The 22,063-nt window shown below is 43.7% G+C and overlaps 1 protein-coding gene across 1 annotated transcript in view; it reads right to left on the bottom strand.

The window, feature by feature from the left end:
- Window positions 1–908: 908 nt before the first annotated feature.
- DKK2 (dickkopf WNT signaling pathway inhibitor 2) overlaps window positions 909–22,063 on the bottom strand; it is a 162,764-nt gene continuing 141,609 nt past the window's right edge. The window contains 2 exon segments of the mRNA XM_029596810.1: window positions 909–1,467; window positions 4,178–4,324. Coding sequence (XP_029452670.1) covers window positions 1,217–1,467; window positions 4,178–4,324 — 398 coding nt within the window. The 3' untranslated portion in view covers window positions 909–1,216.

The following is a 22,063-nucleotide window of genomic DNA, read 5'->3' as shown; positions in this document are numbered from 1 at the left end:
CTTTGCTCCTCCCACATAAGATAAAAACAAAAAAGCTCTTAGGTCAGCTGAGGCCATTTTGAAAATGGTATTGGTGAGGCAGGAATGAATGAGGATCTTTCCTGCCCCCTCCTGTTGATCAGGATTTCATGTAAGCTTTGGGAAAGGGTCTAGAGTCATTTTTTCAAGGGAGCATGGCTTCTTAACTGGGAGTGGGACCTAAGGGGGCTTTTTTTTTTTTTTACAAATTATTTTTAAATGGTTCAAGGTGCAGGAAAGAGTTTGGGAGAGTTGGTCCCATAGACACCCAGGGATTTTGGGGATACTCCAGTGGATGGCTTTTCTGGATCCCAGAACCCCTTTAAAACCCCATGGTCCTGGGAAGTGGTGGCTACCATAGTATGCTGCTGGGCCAGAAATGCATGAGGTTTACATTCATAGCAAAACACCAGAAAACTACCACGGGATTTACTAAAATGTAGTACTCTCACTCTGTACTCTGAACTGCAGTATCCCATGGTAGTTTTCTCTGTGGTACAAATACCATACTTTGGTAAATAGGTTTCTGAGGCAGTAATACAGGGAGGAGCTTTAGATGACTAAATAGGAACATTACCTGAAAAATGATGTAAAGGGAATCAGGATGTATAGCATCTGTCTTGCAGAAATAAGCTACGCCATCTACCAGAGTGCCCAAGATAAATTGTCTCATTTCCTAACAGTTTGTAAATCTTAACTAAATCTACTCAACAACGTACTACAGTACACAATAAGGTGTATGGATATGAGCATTCTGCTGGCAACGCTAAACTTTCTTACTATTTCTAAAGCACACTTTCATGTGTTCACAGAATAATATCATACAAAACTGGGTCTGACATTTTTTATATACTTTAATAGATATCAAAGGGAAGCTACTCCCTAGAACTGTATATAGACGTTTGGGGTTTATTTTTTTAGAAAATCATTAAGAATACTGTAATAAACTAGTAAATGTCATTTTCTACTTCTTTTTTAATATAGTGTCACTTTCACAGACTTTTACATTATTTACATATACAGGTTGCATAATGGAACAACTCCAGCGGCCAATGTATGTGTCTCAAATTCCGCTTTCTGGTTTCCACGTTTCATAAATTCTCTCTTTAGTAAATGCTGTCCTTGTATGGAATCCTGATTTCTCCATCATGCTGAAATGCATTAAATACCCAAATTCACAGTTTTTCCCAGCATCTGTTCAGATTTTCTGACACACGTGAAGTCTTGATTTTGAGGAGTACGTGGCATCTTTCCATACTTTGCAAGACAGTCCTTTGGCACAGTCACATCTCTGGAAAATTTCCAACCCGTGAGAGCCTTTTTTCCTCTGCTTGGTGCATACTTCACCTTGGCGCAAAACAGGCTTGCAAATTTTGGTCCAGAAGTGACGAGCACAGCAGAAACCTTCGATGCAGTCCGTTGACCTCAAGCAAGGGTCACCTTCATGTCCTACAAAAAAAAGACAAGAAGCACATTGCTGAACATTGTGCTACTAGGGTAGCTACACTGCACTAGAGTATAAAGTAATGATGGGAATTTTGTAGGGATGTGCAGACAAAAAGTTTAAGTTCATAAGTCCATAAGTCGAAAAGGGGGGTCAATTTCGGTCAATATGGACATTAGGGATGTGAAACGTTTTTCGACGATTAAAATTATCGTCCGATAATTTTAATATCGTCTTAAACCGTTATGGAACACAATACAATAGAGATTCTAACGATTTATCGTTATAAATCGTTAGAATCGTGAGCCGGCACACTAAAACCCCCTAAAACCCACCCCCGACCCTTTAAATTAAATCTCCCACCCTCCCGAACCCCCCCCCCCAAATGACTTAAATAACCTGGGTGTCCAGTGGCGGTCCGGAACGGCAGCGGTCCGGAACGGGCTCCTGCTATTGAATCTTGTTGTCTTCAGCCGGCGCCATTTTCCAAAATGGCGCCGAAAAATGGCGGCGGCCATAGAACAACACGATTCCACGGCAGGAGGTCCTTCCGGACCCCCGCTGGACTTTTGGCAAGTCTTGTGGGGGTCAGGAGGCCCCCCCCCAAGCTGGCCAAAAGTTCCTGGAGGTCCAGCGGGGGTCAGGGAGCGATTTCCCGCCGCATATCGTTTTCCGTACGGAAAATGGAACCGGCAGGAGATCGACTGCAGGAGGTCGTTCAGCGAGGGTTCCGACGCCTCGCTGAACGACCTCCTGCAGTCGATCTCCTGCCGGCGCCATTTTCCGTACGAAAAACGATTCGCGGCGGGAAATCGCTCCCTGACCCCCGCTGGACCTCCAGGAACTTTTGGCCAGCTTGGGGGGGGGCCTCCTGACCCCCACAAGACTTGCCAAAAGTCCAGCGGGGGTCCGGAAGGACCTCCTGCCGTGGAATCGTGTTGTTCTATGGCCGCCGCCATTTTTCGGCGCCATTTTGGAAAATGGCGCCGGCTGAAGACAACAAGATTCAATAGCTGGAGCCCGTTCCGGACCGCTGCCGTTCCGGACCGCCGCTGGACACCCAGGTTATTTAAGTCATTTGGGGGGGGTTCGGGAGGGTGGGAGATTTAATTTAAAGGGTCGGGGGTGGGTTTTAGGGGGTTTTAATGTGCCGGCTCACGATTTTACGATTTTTCACGATATTTTACCCCCCCAAACGGCAACAATACGATTCCCTCCCCCTCCCAGCCGAAATCGATCGTTAAGACGATCGAGGACACGATTCACATCTCTAATGGACATATGGAGAATTCCATAAGTTGAGTCTATGTCCATACGTGCACCGGTCCCTAAATGAAAATTTAAACCCCTCACCCTCCTTAATCCCCCCCCAAGACTTACCAAAATTCCCTGGTGGTCCAGCGGGGAGTCAGGAAGCCATTCCTCTATTCCTTTGCGAGGACCACGTGACGTCCGCGTCACTCCGACGTGACGCGGCCGTCATGTGGTCCTCGCAAAGGAATAGAGGAATGGCTTCCTGACTCCCCGCTGGACCACCAGGGAATTTTGGTAAGTCTTGGGGGGGATTAAGGAGGGTGAGGGGTTTAAATTTTTATTTAGGATCAACGATCGCGATTTCCAACGTATTCAACATAGCTATGTTGAATAAGTTGGAAATCCGATCGTTTTCGCCTCATCACTTTTTTAAGTTAAAAAAAAAAAGTAGCGTTTTACATATAAGTTCAAAACGAATGCACACCCCTAGAATTTTGACTCATTTACAGTAAGCACATGAACCACTGAGTAATGAATCTTGTCACAAATTGCTGATAGCTTCCATCACAACAGACGATAAAAGAATCATGTGGATAATTAGGCTATGTTTCATTTGAGGTCAGGGACTCATTCTCAACTGCACATGGAGACTGAAAGCGCATATCTCGCAGCAATGAGTAACCCTCCCCCCCCCCCCCCTTCAGCATACTGTAAAAATATCATCTTCTTATCTCCTTCCAGTCCTAATCTCTTCCTTCTTCCCTAACATTCTTTCATTTTCTCTGAGCAAGAATTTGCACAGTTCTTAGCACTGGATCTTCCTTTGCAATCTGTCCACAATATTATACAGTTGCTGTCCAGGTCCCCTGACTTATTACTACTACTAGTTATCATTTCTATAATATTATTAGACACACTTCTTAATGGTTTCTCTGAAAGCTGGTTAGATACAAAGTACGCATGCCTTCCTGACACTTCAGTCATTTGCAATATATTCATGAAGAGATCATCCTATCTTTTTAAGGGTAGCATTGTATTTTATATATTTCCTTGTTTTACTGGTCATACTGAGTAGTCTTCTTGTCCTAATATCTTTGTGTTTACATCCAGCATCAGATAAAAAGAACATTCATAGCAAGGCTCTTCACCAACCATCCATTAGGACTGTCCTTAATATTTAATATTTCTGAATGCCAGTTTAACTCCATTGGTTAAATGAAATAACGGGTGTCATATTTTTGTGGGGAATTGCTAGCCTAAGCTGCATTTGCAAACATTTTCTATACTGCGAAAAAGAAAAACATCCAGAAGCTTCTACATGCGATGCACCTATCCTATACTCAGATACTACAAAAGTCAGCACTATTTTGCATCAGTAGTTTGTTACTCTTCAATATCTCTCTCTCTCTGAAAGGATCGCTGGATGCTTTATGCTATTGCCGTAGTAAAATGTAGGTTTACCTTTTACATGTGTTAATTTTGAGTGGTGTCGCCCCAGATTCTGCCAGCCCAAGTCCATGTCAGAAAGCTGACCGTTTTTTCCGGTGCGTCCTTCGAGAGCTGGGATGTGAGCCGTCAGGATACTTTCTGTCACTGGTATGCATATACCTGTCTCAAGAAAGAGAAAGAGACTCCATCAAAGACTGAAAGCATTGTCTTACAGCACTAGATAAAGGTTCATTTAGGACATGAGTGTGACAGGGTGCCCATTTTTATCCCTAAAAGGTAGCCGTGCCCTTTACAAAAATGTCCATAGAGGGGCTTCAGCCTCTATGGACATTCGGAGGGGTTCTAGGTAGGCATAAAAACCTCTGCACCCACTTGTGCAAGGGAAGAAGTTGAGAGTACTAAGGACTTGAGAATCCCAAGAAATGGAGTCCTGAATGTGTGGTTGGAGCTACCTTTTCACAGAGTGACACAGCTTGGGCCTACTTCTTCACAGAGAAGGTTCAGGGGAGATTGAGGGGAAGGATTCCAGGAATGGAAGAGAAAAGAAGGAGTGGAAGAGAAAAGGGCCCTGAACAGCATCAGATCCTATAGGGTCCTGAGAAGGAAGGGATTGCCTGGACGAGTCTTCTGGGAGGTGCCAGGGGAAAGGCATTCTGCCTGGGAAAGTCCACCAGAGTCAAAGACTGATTCTACTATAATCCACCATACCCAAGTGAGGGAGGAAGAGAAAAGGAACCCTTAAAGAAAAAGATTTCAGCTACCCAACAGGTCCTGGGAGAGCCCAGGGTGGAAGGGGTTCCCATCCCAAAGAGCTGACCTGTGTTGGGGAAGGAGTGTGAAGGAGACTGTGTGTAATCTGTTGGGAAACTTTTGAGAATGAGTTGCAGAACTGTTGCATTGTGCTGTGATTGCCAAAAATATTTGGACTTTTTTTTTTTTTTACTGTGCCATCAGTTACAGTAAAGTTTTTTGTTTTTGAACAACAGCCTGGGAGTGCAGCATATTTTTGTGAGTGTGTGTGTGTGATTGTATTAGTGAGCAGGAAGAACCCCCGAACAAGGAAAACCCTAAGGGCATTGAAAAGAATGATCTTCCCCCCCGCTATGCGGGAACCCATGGGAATCATGGGATCTTGCATGGTGCATGGCCCTCTTTGTGTGCCCCCGTCTAGGACTAGAACAGGATGGGGGGCTACCTAAGTAAAACCGCTACTAATTCAGATCTGACCATTAACAACTCAGTAAATTGAGCCAATATGATTTGGCTTTAGAAAACTGGGCCAATCATGGCCCAACTCAGAACTTCTACAAGGATAGATCTGGCCTGGAAATTAACAACAAAGTGATTCTTTTTATATATTATAAATGAGCATGCACTTTCCTACATCTACTGCATGTATACCACACATATGCTGCATGCAAATCACAAACTTTAAGTAGGCAATTTTCAAAGAGTTTTCTGGGGGTTGTGCTCATAAAATTAGCATATATATGTACTCATATATGTATACTCGTATATGCATGTACTCACATATATGCTATTTTATAAGCCTTGAGCATAAACACATAAATGATAACAGGGACAAAAAAAGTTGGTTTAGGGGTGTGCTGGGGCTGGGTTTGAAAGACTGTGACAAGTTGCTATTTTGTAAGTGACATATGTGCATAGTTACCAAACTTATCCATAAAATTTTACACAAGCCAATTAACTTGTGCAATTGAAAGCGCACTAGTCTTTTGTCTGCAGTTTTTAGGTAAGAGGTGTGGGTGAACTTGTAGTGGGATTCAGGGTGACGTGCCAGAGGGTCTAGGGGAAAATGGTGGAAGTATTGGCAAGCTAGCGATTCCAAGTCTATGTGCAAGCGTTAATAGTACACCCGTACTTTAAAATATACCTGCCTCCATGTGCAAGTGTTAATAGTACACCCGTACTTTAAAATATACCTGCCTCCGTGTGCAAGTTTTAATAGTGCACCCATACTTTAAAATATACCTGCCTCCGTGTGCAAGTGTTAATAGTACACCCATACTTTAAAATATACCTGCCTCCGTGTGCAAGTGTTAATAGTACACCCGTACTTTAAAATATACCTGCCTCCGTGTGCAAGTTTTAATAGTGCACCCATACTTTAAAATATACCTGCCTCCGTGTGCAAGTGTTAATAGTACACCCATACTTTAAAATATACCTGCCTCCGTGTGCAAGTGTTAATAGTACACCCGTACTTTAAAATATACCTGCCTCCGTGTGCAAGTTTTAATAGTGCACCCATACTTTAAAATATACCTGCCTCCGTGTTTAATTCTGGGTTATCACGCGCAGAATTGTTACCATTATTACACACATAAAAGTAAACACGCATACTCTTTTCAAATGGTGAAAAAAGTACGCGTGTACTTGCACTACAAATATTGTATATGCATGTAATGATACTTACGTGCGTACTTTCAGGGAATAAATGCATGGCATTTGATAAACTGTCCCACTCCTGCCACACAGTTTACAAAATGCTACCATCAAACTCAAGAACCCATTTATGAGCGCAAATGGTGTACCACTGTTTTGAAAGTTGGGCTCGTTCAATGCAAAGCATATGCATAATTTATAGGCTACTATCATAGATCTCCAAGTGGCCATTGTGTATAAACTTAGATTGTGAGCCCTCTGGGGACAGAGAAATAACTACAATACCTGAATGTAATCCACTTTGAAGTGCTGGAAAGTTAAATATAAAAGAAATATTATGATTATTATGATTATGTGACCACGCGAAGTTGTTTGAAAGGTGTCCTTTAATACTGTGGATATCCTTACAGGTGCATGAAGTGGATAAGTGGGTGATTGGTTTTCTGGGTATCATCCTCGCAAAAAGGTAAATATGGATTGAATGGTTCCCTTTTGAAGAAATCCTAAACAGTTTAGGGCTCTTTGGTTTGAAGAAGAAATGACAGAAAGGGGATATTTATTTTATTTTATTTAGTGTTTTTTTATACCGGCATTCATGATAGGCATCACATCATGCCGGTTTACATTAAACAAGGGGTGAATAAAATGAATAAATACAATAGAACTATGACAAGTGTGAAACTGGAAATGTTGCAGTTACAATAAAACAGGGATGTACACAACTGGGATATGATAAAAGTTTATCATGTGTGATGTGAAACAATTTAATAGGGAATGGTTATTTGCTCTTTCAAATAGTGCTAGTACTAGGGGACACTTCATGAAACTAACAAGTAGTATCAGATAGTGACTTGAAACAGATTTAGAGATTAAAACTCATTTAAGAAAGTATTTTTTTAAATCAATGCACAATTAAGCCATGGACTTTGTTGCCAGAATAAGGTTAAGGCTAGTAGTAAAGCTTGAATTTTAAAAAAAATGTTTGGACAAGCTTCTGGAGGACAGTCCATTAACAATAATTAGTCATACAGACTTATGTGTCTCCACCTCTTTTGTCTGGGAGTGAGCACCATAAAAACATAATGGGGTGGATTTTAAAACCCCTGCGCATGCCGGCGCGCCTATTTTGCATAGGCCTCGGAGCGGCCTCGGAGGGAACAGGCAGGCTGCGCGCAGGTTGCACAAATGTGCACCCCCTTGCGTGCGCCGACCCCGGATTTTATAAGATATGCGCGGCTAAAATCTGGTGTACTTTTGTTCGCGCGTATTGTTTTAAAATCCGCCCCAATATGTGCTTTGCTGTATCAGAGCAAAGGTTTGCTGTATCAGAGCAAAGGTTCATCGAGCCCAGCATTCTATCTATAACAGTAGCCAATTTGGATTATTAGGAAGTATCCCTAACAGTAGATCCAATCCCTTGCTGCTCACTCCTATGGATAAGGGGCTAATAATTGTTTACGGACTAAGCCCCCAAACATGGAAATGGATTTTTCCAATTTGGATCTACTGGGTGCCAAGTGACCCAGACTGGTCAGTGTCAGAAGCAAGATGCTAGGCTCACTGGACTATTGGTCTGATTCAGCATGGCACCTCTTGTGTTCTTATATAGAGAGCACCGGTAGGATCAAGCTTATGAGGCTGCAGTATAGCAAGCAAGCAACACTTCATTCCTTCAAGAGCAGGAGAAAAAGAGAGAGATGATGAGGAGAAAGCATAGTGACATTGCTGGGAACAAAGTTGTCAGGTAAGAATCAGCGAGCTACATCTGCTCAGAAAACAATTGGTTTGATGCTAGCAGGATGGTGGCAAGATCAAGGAGGAGATAGGTAATTGGATGCTTGGGCAATAGATTCTCTCGTTTTGCTAGCTATTTAGATTATTTCAAACCTTGGTAATATAACATGGGTTGTGGGAGAACCTGGAGCTGGAATAAATATGAGAACTTGCCTGCTTATCTAGCTAGGGTGGTCCAGAACCAAAGAAGAAGGGAACAAAAGCAGATTTGGATAAGGATCGATATTAGAATATGAAAGCAATATTTTCTATTTTGTTTGATTTTATTTTCAAAAGAGAAGGAAAGAAAAACTAAAGGGCCTCCCCAGGGTACTCTGAGGCTCCCTGTGGCCCTCCAACCTCCATCCCACTCTTCTCTGAAAAAGTTGCCAAGGTTAGGGCTTACCCCGGCTCCCACTTATCCCTTCCACCTGGATTTGGGTTAGTAAAGTGGCAGGAAGAATGCTCACTCATCTTCTGCCTCTCTAGCATCCCCTTTAAAAATGGCCCTGGCTGGCCCTGAGTCTGTTGCCATAGTGACATCAAAATGGTACTGGTCTCAGGGTCGGCTGGTGCAGGGTGGCAGGGTTAGTTTTGAGGAGGCAACAATAAGCGTAGTTTTGGATCCTTGAAACTACTCGTTCTGTTTTGGTCAGCAAAAATGCCTAAAGATAAAGTAGGTACAAATCTCTGTAGGCACTTTTTTTCCCCGCATAGTTTTGCTTTGATTATTGGTGCAACCCCATGGGTAAAAACTACTTGTAGGGTTTGCACCAATATGAACAGTTTGATTATGGTCCACATTATGGAAAATTGTAACTTTCCAGGCAGGAACAGCCTAGTTCAATTCACTCAGCCTTACAGTAGAATAGTGAAAGCAGATTATGCCATCCTTCAACTAAGCAGGAGTTTACAATATGTAATATGACATGTCTTCAACTAGACTACTGTAGTCTTTCATCCTTACGCTTATAGCATTGCTTAGGCCTTAACCTTCACCGCCTGTCCTGAAAATAAAACCATTAATACTGTTTGGGAGACATCTGGACTCCATAAATCGACTGGTGCAATTCTGGCAAACTTTTGAACCCTGACCCAAATACCAAATAAATGGTGCAAAGTAACTTTAGAAAAACATGACCTAATTTGTTAATATTAATTAAACTTTTTATTTAGTAAAAAAAAAAAAAAATATATATATATATATATATATATATTTCCTATCAAACCCATTTTTTCTTTTTTTTATAAACTTCTGAAACATCTTTTTAGCAGGAATAAACTTTTTTTTCAGTCACACAGAAAGTATTAAGATATTCACATTATCCCAGAGAGGTGGAGAGATCCAAGATAGAACATAAGAACATAAGATATGCCTTACTGGGTCAGACCAAGGGTCCATCAAGCCCAGCATCCTGTTTCCAGCAGTGGCCAATCCAAGTCACAAGTACCTGGCAAGTACCCAAACCTTAAATAAATCTCAAGCTACTATTGCTTATTAATTACCGTAATAGCAGCTTATGGATTTTTCCTCTAGGAACTTATCCAAACAATATGGCACCGGCCATTCATTGCTCCTACCATGTGACAGGGGCCGACCAATAGCACCAGTAGCCCCTGTGACAGTAAGGGAAAAGGCTATCGGCACCATTTTGAATACCGGCAGCCGACAGCCCAAGTCCAGGAGATCGCTCCAGGACCTCCGCTGGACCACCAGGGACTTTTGGCAAGTCTTGGGGGGTCAGGAGGGTGGGGGGTTGTAATTAATGAAATTTAAAGGGTTAGGATGGGGTTTTTTTGGGAAATGAATACATATGTAACTAATGAATGGATCAGGGTCCCCTGAGAACAGATGCAATGGATTTGGGTCCCGATGAATACGAATACCGAATGGGACGAATCCGTCGCCTGCTGCACATCCCTACCAGCAGTTCTACTTTACAACAAGCAAATCAAATCTGAGGAAGGTACAGAGAGACTTAGAAAAAAAATCACATTATATGACTGATATCACAGACCATACAGAAAGTTTCCCAGTATCCTTGGACTTTTGGACTGAGAGTCAGATTGAATTTTCCTGTGATGGTATTTGCCTTGGTTGCTAGGAGAGAAGAATAATCTTTGTTCGTGAGTGATATTGCCCACCTATAAAATTAATGACCCTTACATTGGAGAATACCAATACAAATTATGGGGCGGATTTTCAGAGCCCTGCTCGCGTAAATCCGCCCAAAACCGGGCGGATTTACGCGAGCAGGGCCCTGCGCGCCGGGAAGCCTATTTTACATAGGCCTCCCGGCGCGCGCAGAGCCCCGGGACTCGCGTAAGTCCCGGGGTTCTCCGAGGGGGGCGTGTCGGGGGTGCGTCGGGGGGCGGGCCCGGTCGTCGCGGCGTTTCAGGGGCGTGTCGGCAGCGTTTTGGGGGCGGGTACGGGGGCGTGGCTACGGCCCGGGGCGGTCCGGGGGCGTGGCCGCGCCCTCCGTACCCGCCCCCAGGTCGCGGCCCGGCGCGCAGGAGGCCCGCTCGCGCGCGGGGATTTACGCCTCCCTCTGGGAGGCGTAAATCCCCCGACAAAGGTAAGGGGGGGTTTTAGACAGGGCCGGGTGGGTGGGTTAGGTAGGGGAAGGGAGGGGAAGGTGAGGGGAGGGCAAAGGAAAGTTCCCTCCGAGGCCGCTTTGATTTCGGAGCGGCCTTGGAGGGAACGGGGGTAGGCTGCGCGGCTCGGCGCGCGCCGGCTATACGAAATCGATAGCCTTGCGCGCGCCGATCCAGGATTTTAGCGGATACGCGCGGCTCCGCGCGTATCTACTAAAATCCAGCGTACTTTTGTTTGCGCCTGGAGCGCAAACTAAAGTAGGCTATTCGCGCTCGTTTTAAAATCCGCCCCTATGCATTTATAACATTTTATATGAAAAAGGACATTCAAAGTACAGTTTTCTGATGTAAAAATATCACTTAAAATAACATTTATTTACAGGCACTGCTGAGATGTCAACCAGAATAACCTGCAAAAAAGCAAAAAAGACACTTAGAGCAAATATGACATTAGGCCTATTATAATGTATGTTGGATGTGGGCTTGGCCCTCAGAAAGCCATGAATAAACTATTTCAATTACAATGTAGTAAATCTCCCATACCAAAACAGCATTAACTGCCAGCTCTCAAACAGTAACAACCCTTCCTATGAAAATGCAATACTGAAAATAATACCCAGACCCTAAAACACCAAATACACCTCCTGTTAGAAAAACAGAACAACAGAACAAGTCAGAACATCCCTATATTGAATTACTCATTAGCAGAATACCTTATCTCAGTCACATATATGGAACACAGACAGGCACTCACCAAAAACAAATAGAAACCTATAGACAAAAACTGAACTGAAAACCACAAGCCAGATTCTGTATGCAGAGTAACAATGGAAAAACAAACAAACAGCACCATTGCCCATAAAACATAAAACAATAAAATCAAGACATATAAAATATCAATCATAATTGAAACATAAGATCCAATCATGTAATTAAACAAATATCCATATATTCTTTAATGAATCCTCTCTCTAGAAAGGCAGAGATAATCATAACTACAATAAAACTGCAATAATCATAAGAATAGATGCAGAACAGAATTTGGACAGTTCACATTACAAGTCGAGAATCTCTGGGAGGAAGGCGTTTGGGCCAGTGCAGTAACATTTTATTTAAATCGTCATTAACAGGGAGTTAGAGCAACATGCAAAGCTTTAGTACTGGCACTCCCCGATTCTAAACTTTTAATCCCGAGACTACAGTTATTAGTAGGACTTTTGGTGTGATCTATTCTACGATTCGAGAAGCATCAGATATGAAAATATTATAGACAGCAGGGTGACTTCCACCCCTTATTCCAACAAATTATCACTATTTCTGAGTAGCAATCCTTGGGTGTCCAAATTATTAGGGTTGTTCCCCCTGAAGAAGCCAGGTTGGTGAAACAAGGACCTTGTTGGGACATTACAACAGCACACCTTAAGGAACACCGTCTTCTAGAGCTGTTTTCGCCAGCAAACTATGATTACAAGTGATTTTTGCCAAACATCATGGGAACCAGGGGCAGGGAGGACCTTGCCCCGACGGAGGCTTTCCATTTCCGGGAGTGACGTCACCCTGAGGCTCTTTAAAAACGGATTGTTTACAGCACACAGTCAACGTCGGCGCACACGTCGCCCAAGCCGCGCGCGGCTTTGTCCAGAAATCCTTCTTACGCTTATGGTTCCGAACTCCTTATCCCCAAATAAGTAAATCTAAGTTAAATTAAAAATTCTCCCAACCCTCAAGCTTGCAGTATACATCGACTTTTTAAACTGAAAGTGCTGATTACTCTCAATTTTTTTTTATTGGATATTGTTACCTATTAGGCATAAATATGCCACACACTAAACGGAAGGGGAACCTGAGAGAGGCTGCTGTATCATCCTCTCCAGCAGAACCTTGTCAGGGGAAAATTGAGAGTTTTTTCAGCCCTGCACTAGAAAAACCTCCCGAGGGAGGCGCTGTAATTCCAGAAATTGAGCTAAGTATGGAATTACCAGCCTCATCAGTGTCACTTAGCCCGGGAGCACCCGCTACTCTTTCTCCTCCTTTTCAAATACAAATACAAGGAACTGATGTTATAGTGGAAAAAGAAGCACTTAATATAAATGTAATTAAAAAGTCATCTTCTTTGGTGTTAAATGAAAAGGAAGTGAATAAAGATCTAGGAGAACAATCTTCCAAGAGAGAAATGGAAGAGTCCCTTAAGATTCAAATGGAGAACTTGGATAAGGAGGGGACAGAATTGGTGAATATCACCTCCATGAAGAAACTGAAGAAACCATCTATAATAACTTGGGACTCTGTATGGAGTGTGATTGTAACTCTAGAAAAAGCTATTTCAAAATTAACTAATGTTACATTGGAGATGAATAATAGAGTGTTAAAAACAGAAGAAAATGTAGTTAAACAAAAAACGCAGTTGGTAGAATTAGAACAAAAAATTTCTCAAGTACAGAAAGTACAAGCAAATATAATACAAGGGGAGACGATTCATGCTAGAAATTTAGAAAGACTAGAGAATGAAAACAGGTATTTAAACTTAAGAATAGTTAATTTCCCTTTATTAAGATTTTCAACTTTACAGGATCAGTTTAAGAAATATATAAAGGAAATATTAAAAATACCATCAGATGCTCTTCCCACTATCGCTAAGATATATTATATAGTATCTAGCTCTGTAATTGAGGAACAAACATCTCCCTTAAATGTCTCAGAATTATTGGAGTCCTCATCCAATTAAATTCATTTTCCCCTCTGATAGGAATATAGTTTTGAGATTATTCTTGCATAATAGATTAGTTAAATTCTGTGATTATCAAATATGGATCTATCCGGATATTGCAAAAACAACCCAGCGCAGAAGGAAGGAATTTCTAGTCCTGAAAAATCTAGCAGAGCAAGTAGGAGCACAAATGCCTATTCGATATCCCGCTAAATGTATAATGAGATTTGAAAATCAGAAATACATATATTATGAACCAGGAGATCTAAAAAGATTCTTAGAATCAAAAGAATTAATTGGAGGTAATATAAACCAACCTATTAGCTGTTAATATAGGTAAATGAGTGTGGAACTTTCATTTATTAGTAGACATATTACCTTCATATAGCTCAAAATAAAGATGTATACTGTAATATTACATGGTAATATATGATTTCCATTGTTTAAAATGTTTATGGTATTAATTACCTCTTGTTTGTGTTGTATATTTCTTTGACTTTATTCTTGTTAACGATGGACAATCATATTTGCATTGACAGTTTTTATGTCATAATTATTTGAAAAACTAATAAAATATAAATTAAAAAAAAAAAAGAAACCCATCAAAAGCAAAGATGGAAGATAATTTCTCTATTTTGGGATCAGGTTACATTGCATTTGGAATGTCATCCGTGTTTCTCCTGATGGTGGCTAGGTAGGTCAGATTTTCAGTTAGCAATTTTTCTGCTAGCTCTGTGCTGGTAAAAAGGTTATCATCCACAACATTGCTTCCTGATTTAAAACAAAGCCAGTCAACGTTTTGTAAAATTTGGCTACCTATTGATAATACAGTTCGTCTCCAGCTTGTTTGATCTACTAGATATCCCCATTCAGGGATACGATGTTGCTGCATCCAGGCATCACCAAATCATGATACCATATTTTGAGGGTTTGCTGCACATATAGGGGCAGATTTTTAAAAAATACGCGAGCGCGTACTTTTGTTCGCGCACCAGGCGCGAACAAACGTACACTGGATTTTATAAGATACGCGCGTAGCATAGCGCAGGTTGCACATTTGTGCAACCTGCGCGCGCCGAGCCCAGCGCGAGCTGCATGTTCCCTCCGAGGCCGCTTCGATTTCGGAGCGGCCTCGGAGTGAACTTTTCTTCGCCCTCCCCCCACCTTCCCCTCCCTTCCCCTACCTAACCCACCCCCCTGGCCCTATCTAACCCCCCCCCCCTTAACTTTGCGCGCATCACTGGTATCCCCGCTCCGTCCTCCCACGCCACGTTGTTTCAGGAATGCCCCCAGACACGCCCCCTCCCTCCCCTTTTCGAAAGCCCCGGGACTTACGCGCGTCCCGGGGCTTTAAGCGCGCCGGCGGCCTATGCAAAATAGGCGCGCCGGCGCACAAGGCCCTGCGCGCGTAAATCCTTCCGGAAGGATTTACGCGTGCGGCCCTTTTAAAATCCGCCCCATACTGTCTAAAAGGACAGAGACCCCTGACAGCTACCAGCTGTTCATCCACAATCAGGTGTATCCCTGGCCCATACCATTTTTTAAAGTTTCTCCACAAGCAGTGTTCACACATCAGAAAAGGCAGCAAACTTGACCACAGGTATCCTTTCCTGCCACATAATTTTATTATCTAAAAGCAAATGAGCTACTATATTTTGGAATCTTTCCAGATTCCTTGTAGCATGAAAACAAAAATCCATATGTGTTGGAACCACAGCTCTTTTTAAGGTTTCATGACATCCATGAAACAAGCCACTCAAAATGAGGAAGTCTATGTGTGCCTTCAGTTCAGTATCATCCAGCTGCTTCTATATTTTTATGCTATAAATAGGAATGAAACATAGAAACATGGAAATGATGGCAGAAAAAGACCAATCGGCCCATCCAGTCTGCCCAGCAAGCTCCCACACTTATTTTCCCATACTTATCTGTTTCATCAACCACCAAGTTCAGGGTCCTTGCTGGTAACTGTTTGATTCAAATTCCCTGCTCTCCCCTGTCATTGATGCAGAGAGTAATGTTGGAGTTGCATCAAAGGTGAGCATAAGGCTTAATGGTTACGGGTAGTAACAGCCACGTCAAGCAAGTTACCCAGATGCTTATTTACCCCGACTGCACAGATCAATACCTTGTTGGATGTAGTCTGAATGTAAATCCTGTTTTCCACATTTCCCCCAGCCATTGAAGTAGAGAGCAATGCCGTATATGCATTCAAAGTGATGTATCAGGCTTAATTGGTTTAGGGTAGTAACCGCCGTAATAAGTAAGCTATGCCCACGCTTATTTGTTTACCCAGATTGTGAAGTTCAGTCCTTGTTGGTTGTTGTTTGAAAGTAAATCCTCTTTTCCACATTCCTCCTGCCATAGTGTTATTATTTCGAGGTGTTGGAGTGGATTCTTGGGTACTGAGGTGTTGGCCACTCCCACGGGGAGGAGCCCCGTGAGGAACCACAGTACTAGGCTAGACTCTATACACGCAGACACAAATTTATAAAATCTACCCCTATGTGTATACTTTCAGAGCAGAGCTAGCAGTATTTTATAAATTGTGCAACTCCATTGAGCATCCACGTACTCGTGAATATAGAGTCCCAGAAACAGGTTTGAAAGTTAGACTCATTCTTTTCTCTTGCACATAAATATTGGCTTCTTTGCCCCAGTAGTACATGAATCCGGCCGGATTTACGTGCGCAGGACATTTAAAATCCGGCCCATATGTTTCTGTATGTGTGAATATTTCCAACACAAGAAAACACTTTCTATCTCTATATGTTTTATACACATATGCACATATATTCTAGATCAGTGGTTCCCAACCCTGTCCTAGGGACCCCCCAGCCAGTCGGGTTTTCAGGATATCCACAATGAATATGCATGAGAGAAAATGTACATGTTATGGAGACAGTACATTAGGGATGTGAATCATTTTCCATATCGTCTTAACGATAGAAATCGTGTGGCAGGGCAAGAAAATCGTCTTAGGCACGATTTTTTAGTTAAAAAATCGTTAAAAATCGTTTTTTCCGATTAGTGCGCACTAACTCGAGTTAGTGCGCACTAACTGGGAGTTAGTGCGCACTAACTGAAAATGATACAATTGACACTTTTCAGGTCAGTTAAGGTCAGTTTAGGAATGAATATGTATTCCTATTGGCTGCCCTCTTATTTATTCATGTTACCAAGTTTCCTACTGACAGTATATGGGGGATGGGAAATGGAAACAGTTGGTAGCTTGACAAAACAAGTAATGTGATCAGTCAATGTGACTAGAACTTGTGCCCTAACCCTAATACCAGGGGTATTGTGATCTTCCTGCACACAGTGCCCTATCCCTATTAATACCAGGAGTGTTGTGATCTTCCTGCACACAGTGCCCTATCCCTAATACCAGGGGTGTTGTGATCTTCCTGCACACAGTGCCCTATTCCTGATACTGGGGGTGTTGTGATCTTCCTGCACACAGTGCCCTATTCCTGATACCGGGGGTGTTGTGATCTTCTTGCACACATCCCGGTATCAGGGATAGGGCACTGCATGCAGGAAGATCACAACACTCCTGGTATTAATAGGGAAAGGGCACTGCATGCAGGAAGATCACAACACCCCTGGTATCAGGGATAGGGCACTGTGTGCAGGAAGATCACAATACCCCGGAGGAGTGAGGGTCAGGCAGCTCCCCCCTGTCTGTGAAGCCAGCCTCTCACTAGTAATGCAGGGAGGGAGCTGTCTCAGACTTCACCATCCACCCCCCCACCCCCCTCACCCACACACCATTCACTAGCTGGGACATGGGGGAAGTCAGGAGTGAGGGACAGGCAGCTCCCCCCTGTCTGTGAAGCCAGCCTCTCACTAGTAATGCAGGGAGGGAGCTGTCTCAGACTTCACCATCCTCCCCCCCCCCCCCCTCACCCACACACCATTCACTAGCTGGGACATGGGGGAAGTCAGGAGTGAGGGTCAGGCAGCTCCCCCCTGTCTGTGAAGCCAGCCTCTCACTAGTAATGCAGGGAGGGAGCTGTCTCAGACTTCACCATCCTCCCCCCCCCCCCTCACCCACACACCATTCACTAGCTGGGACATGGGGGAAGTCAGGAGTGAGGGTCAGGCAGCTCCCCCCTGTCTGTGAAGCCAGCCTCTCACTAGTAATGCAGGGAGGGAGCTGTCTCAGACTTCACCATCCTCCCCCCCCCCCCTTCACCCACACACCATTCACTAGCTGGGACATGGGGGAAGTCAGGAGTGAGGGTCAGGCAGCTCCCCCCTGTCTGTGAAGCCAGCCTCTCACTAGTAATGCAGGGAGGGAGCTGTCTCAGACTTCACCATCCTCCCCCCCCCCCCCTCACCCACACACCATTCACTAGCTGGGACATGGGGGAAGTCAGGAGTGAGGGTCAGGCAGCTCCCCCCTGTCTGTGAAGCCAGCCTCTCACTAGTAATGCAGGGAGGGAGCTGTCTCAGACTTCACCATCCTCCCCCCCCCCCCCTCACCCACACACCATTCACTAGCTGGGACATGGGGGAAGTCAGGAGTGAGGGTCAGGCAGCTCCCCCCTGTCTGTGAAGCCAGCCTCTCACTAGTAATGCAGGGAGGGAGCTGTCTCAGACTTCACCATCCTCCCCCCCCCCCCCTCACCCACACACCATTCACTAGCTGGGACATGGGGGAAGTCAGGAGTGAGGGTCAGGCAGCTCCCCCCTGTCTGTGAAGCCAGCCTCTCACTAGTAATGCAGGGACGGAGCTGTCTCAGACTGGTATCAGGGTTAGGGCACTGTGTGCAGGAAGATCACAACACTCCTGGTATTAATAGGGATAGAGCACTGTAAGAGATGACTGTAGTAGATTGAATAAAGATCTGATGTTTCTGCTCTCCTCACACCAAACAAAAACAACACACAAGCAGAGAAGCCCTTCTTACAAAGCTGAGCTAGTGAGTTAAGTAGGAGGAAAAGTAAACATACTGGTGCCAGTGTGGCTACTTAAAAAATACACTTACCAACAATCAATTACATATATTTGAACTGTGTACAGTTCCAGCCAGGACCACCTTTCTAAAATGCACAGTGATTGGCAAATTCAACATGCACTAGCATTTCAGGTGCCTGCTAACAAAAATAATAAACAAACAAGTTCTAGTCACGTGAGTGCTGATCATTACATTACTTTTTTTGTCAAGCTTCCAACTGTTTCCATTTCACATCCCCCCAACCATATTGGTAACATCAATAGATAAGAGCACAGCCAGCCAATAGGAATACATACATACATATTCATTCCTAAGTGACCTTTACTGACCTGGGAAGTGTGAACACTTTGTTTCATTTTCTGTTGGTGTTCGTTAGTTTCCAGTTCCATTTCCCATCCCCCCAACCATCACCTCAGTGGTAACCTTGGTAACATCAATAGATAAGAGGGCAGCCAGCCAATAGGAACACATATTCATTCCTAACTGACCTTCAGTGACCTGGAAAGTGTTTATTTGTATCATTTTCAGTTAGTGCGCACTAAATCGAGTTAGTGCGCACTAACGGGGAGTTAGTGCGCACTAACTCGATTTAGTGCGCACTAACATGATTTAACGATTTTTAACGATAAATCGTTAGAATTTCTATTGTATCGTGTTCTATAACAATTTAAGACGATATAAACATTATCGGACGATAATTTTAATCGTTGAAAAACGATTCACATCCCTACAGTACATGCAAATTTTTTCTCATGCATATTCATTGTGGATATCCTGAAAATCGTTCATTACTTATTGCTCATTCAACTAATATTATCTATGATTTTGAAAGTGAAGTTATCGGCATATTGATAAATCTTATGCATTTCTGAAGAACCATGTTTTCAGTTCACATTTGAAACTCTTTCTGTTATCAGACGTAATGTCTCTGGTAGAGAATTCCACAACTTGGGGCCTGCTATGGAAAACATTTGGTCTCTTATTTGTGTTAGATGGGTACTCCATGGCTGAGAGCACCTATAGCCCCGGTTTGGCTGCGTGTTTTCGATGCGCTATTTTTACCCCTTATACAGTAAGGGGTAATAGCACGTCAAAAATGCGTGGCCAACCCCCCCAAAACTAATAGCGCCCGCAACATGCAAATGCATGTTGATGGGCCTATTAGTTATTCCCGCGCGATACAGAAAGTAAATTGTGCATCGAAGTTGCACATTTTACTTTCAGAAATTAACGCCTGCCCAAAGGCAGAAGTTAATTTTGGCCGGCAGAGGGAAAGTGTACAGAAAAGCAGAAAAAGCTGCTTTTCTGTACACCCTTCGACTTAATATCATAACGATATTAAGTCGGAGGCCCCAAAAATAAAAAAAAATTAAAAATCTGCCCATAGCCTGTGGGTTGGAAGATGGACGCTCAATTTTGCCAGCTTCCGTTTTCTGAACCCGTGGCTGCCACTTCGAGAATGTAATTGTCCCATAGAAGTACTACCCGGAACCAATCCTCCCAAGGGCAGAACCTATCCCCTATCACTTCCGAAAACACAAGCCATGTCGGTGTACATCAAGGAGAATTTAGATAAAGGATTCATCAGACCCTCTAATTCCCTGGCCGGAGCCGGGTTCTTCTTCGTAAAGAAGAAGAATGGCAGCTTGAGACCCTGCATAGACTACAGAGGGTTGAACGCAGTAACTCTTAAGGATCGTTATCCACTGCCGCTCATTAGCGAATTATTTGATCGCCTGCAGGGGGCAGAAATCGTCATGAAATTGGATCTCCGAGGGGTGTATAACCTTGTACGAATCCAATGAGAAGACCGCCTTCAACACAAGAGACGGCCACTACGAGTATGTAGTAATGCCCTTCAGGCTTTGCAATGCCCCTGCAGTATTTCAGTGCTTAATGAACGAGATCTTTCAAGACCTTTTATACTTCTTTGTCGTGATATATCTGGATGATATACTTATATTCTCCAAAGACCTAAAGTCCCATCGTTCCCACTTCCAAACAGTCCTCCAATGTCTCAGAGACCATTATCTCTATGCAAAATTAGAGAAATGTATTTTCGAACAACCCAGTCTTCCATTTTTAGGCTCCATTATTTCCAACTGTGGCTTCACCACGGACCCTGATAAACTCCAAGATTGGCCACAACCAGTGAACCTCCGCACCCTACAAAGATTCCTTGGGTTTACAAACTACTATCGAAACTTTATTTCTAACTACTCCTCTCTAGCCGCTCCACTCACCGACATGACTAGAAAGGGATGTGACTTCCGAGTGTGGAGTCCCAAAGCTCAGTCAGCATTCCATGCCTTGAAGGAAGCCTTCTATACTGGTCCATGTCTACGTCATCCAGATCCCAACTGTCCCTTCATCGTTGAAGTTGATGCATCCGCCATCGGAGCGGGCACGGTTCTGAGTCAAAACTACACTAAAGGAACCTTAGTACCATGCTCCTTCTATTCACACAAATTCTCATCCACTGAACAAAATTACAGTATAGGGGACCATGAACTCCTAGCCGTGAAACTAGCTCTCCAGGAATAGCATCCTTGGCTGGAAGGGGCAGAACACAAGTTCACAATATTTACTGATCACAAGAATCTAGAACACCTCAAGGAGGCCCAATTGCTAAATCGCAGACAAGCCTGCTGGGCCCTGTTCTTTGAACGTTTCAACTTCGAGCTCCGCTATCGCCCGGCAGCTAAAAATCTCCGGACAGATGCACTCTCTCACTCAGTTGAGTCAGAAGATACTCCCAGGCACATCATCGATCCAGCTTACATATCGATTGTAGTCACCACCACGGTACCAGCCGGGAAGACGGTGGTCCCCCACCATCTCTGTGAGCATGTGCTCCATTGGGCTCATGATTCTAAGCTAGCTGGCACCCCGGCCGAACCCGGAGTCTTGAGATGCTTCGAAGGCACTATTGGTGGCCTAATATGATAAAAGACTCCCACGACTACGTGTACTCCTATTCAGAATGCGTGCAGCAAAAACCTCCGACTGGCCACCCATGGGGCCTCCTCCCACCTCTTCCTGCACCCACCGAACCCTGGTCAAGTCTATCCACTGACTTTATTGTGGACCTGCCTTCTTCAAGAGGAAACACGGTAATCTGGGTCATTATCAACCGCTTCTCAAAAATGGCCCACTTTGTTCCACTACCTGGCCTCCCTTCAGCTCCAGAGCTAGCCCAACTCTTCCTCACCAACTTATTCCGAATGCACGGACTACCTCATGAAATCATCTCTGACCGGGGCCCTCAGTTTGCTGCTAAATATTGGAGATCCCTTTGTAAGAAGTAAACTTAACCTCAGCCTATCATCCGCAAGTATTTGGCCAAGCCGAAAGGACAAACCATTCCTTAAAATCATTTCTACGTTCATATGTCAATGACCAGCAAGATAACTGGGCTGACCTCCTGCCTTGAGCAGAACTATCCCACAATAC

This window comes from Rhinatrema bivittatum, chromosome 1 (assembly GCF_901001135.1).
Source record: "Rhinatrema bivittatum chromosome 1, aRhiBiv1.1, whole genome shotgun sequence".
In the NCBI taxonomy this organism is placed as follows: domain Eukaryota; kingdom Metazoa; phylum Chordata; class Amphibia; order Gymnophiona; family Rhinatrematidae; genus Rhinatrema; species Rhinatrema bivittatum.
The sequence above is the reverse complement of the archived record's forward strand: the minus strand, read 5'-3'. Positions and strand labels throughout refer to the sequence as shown.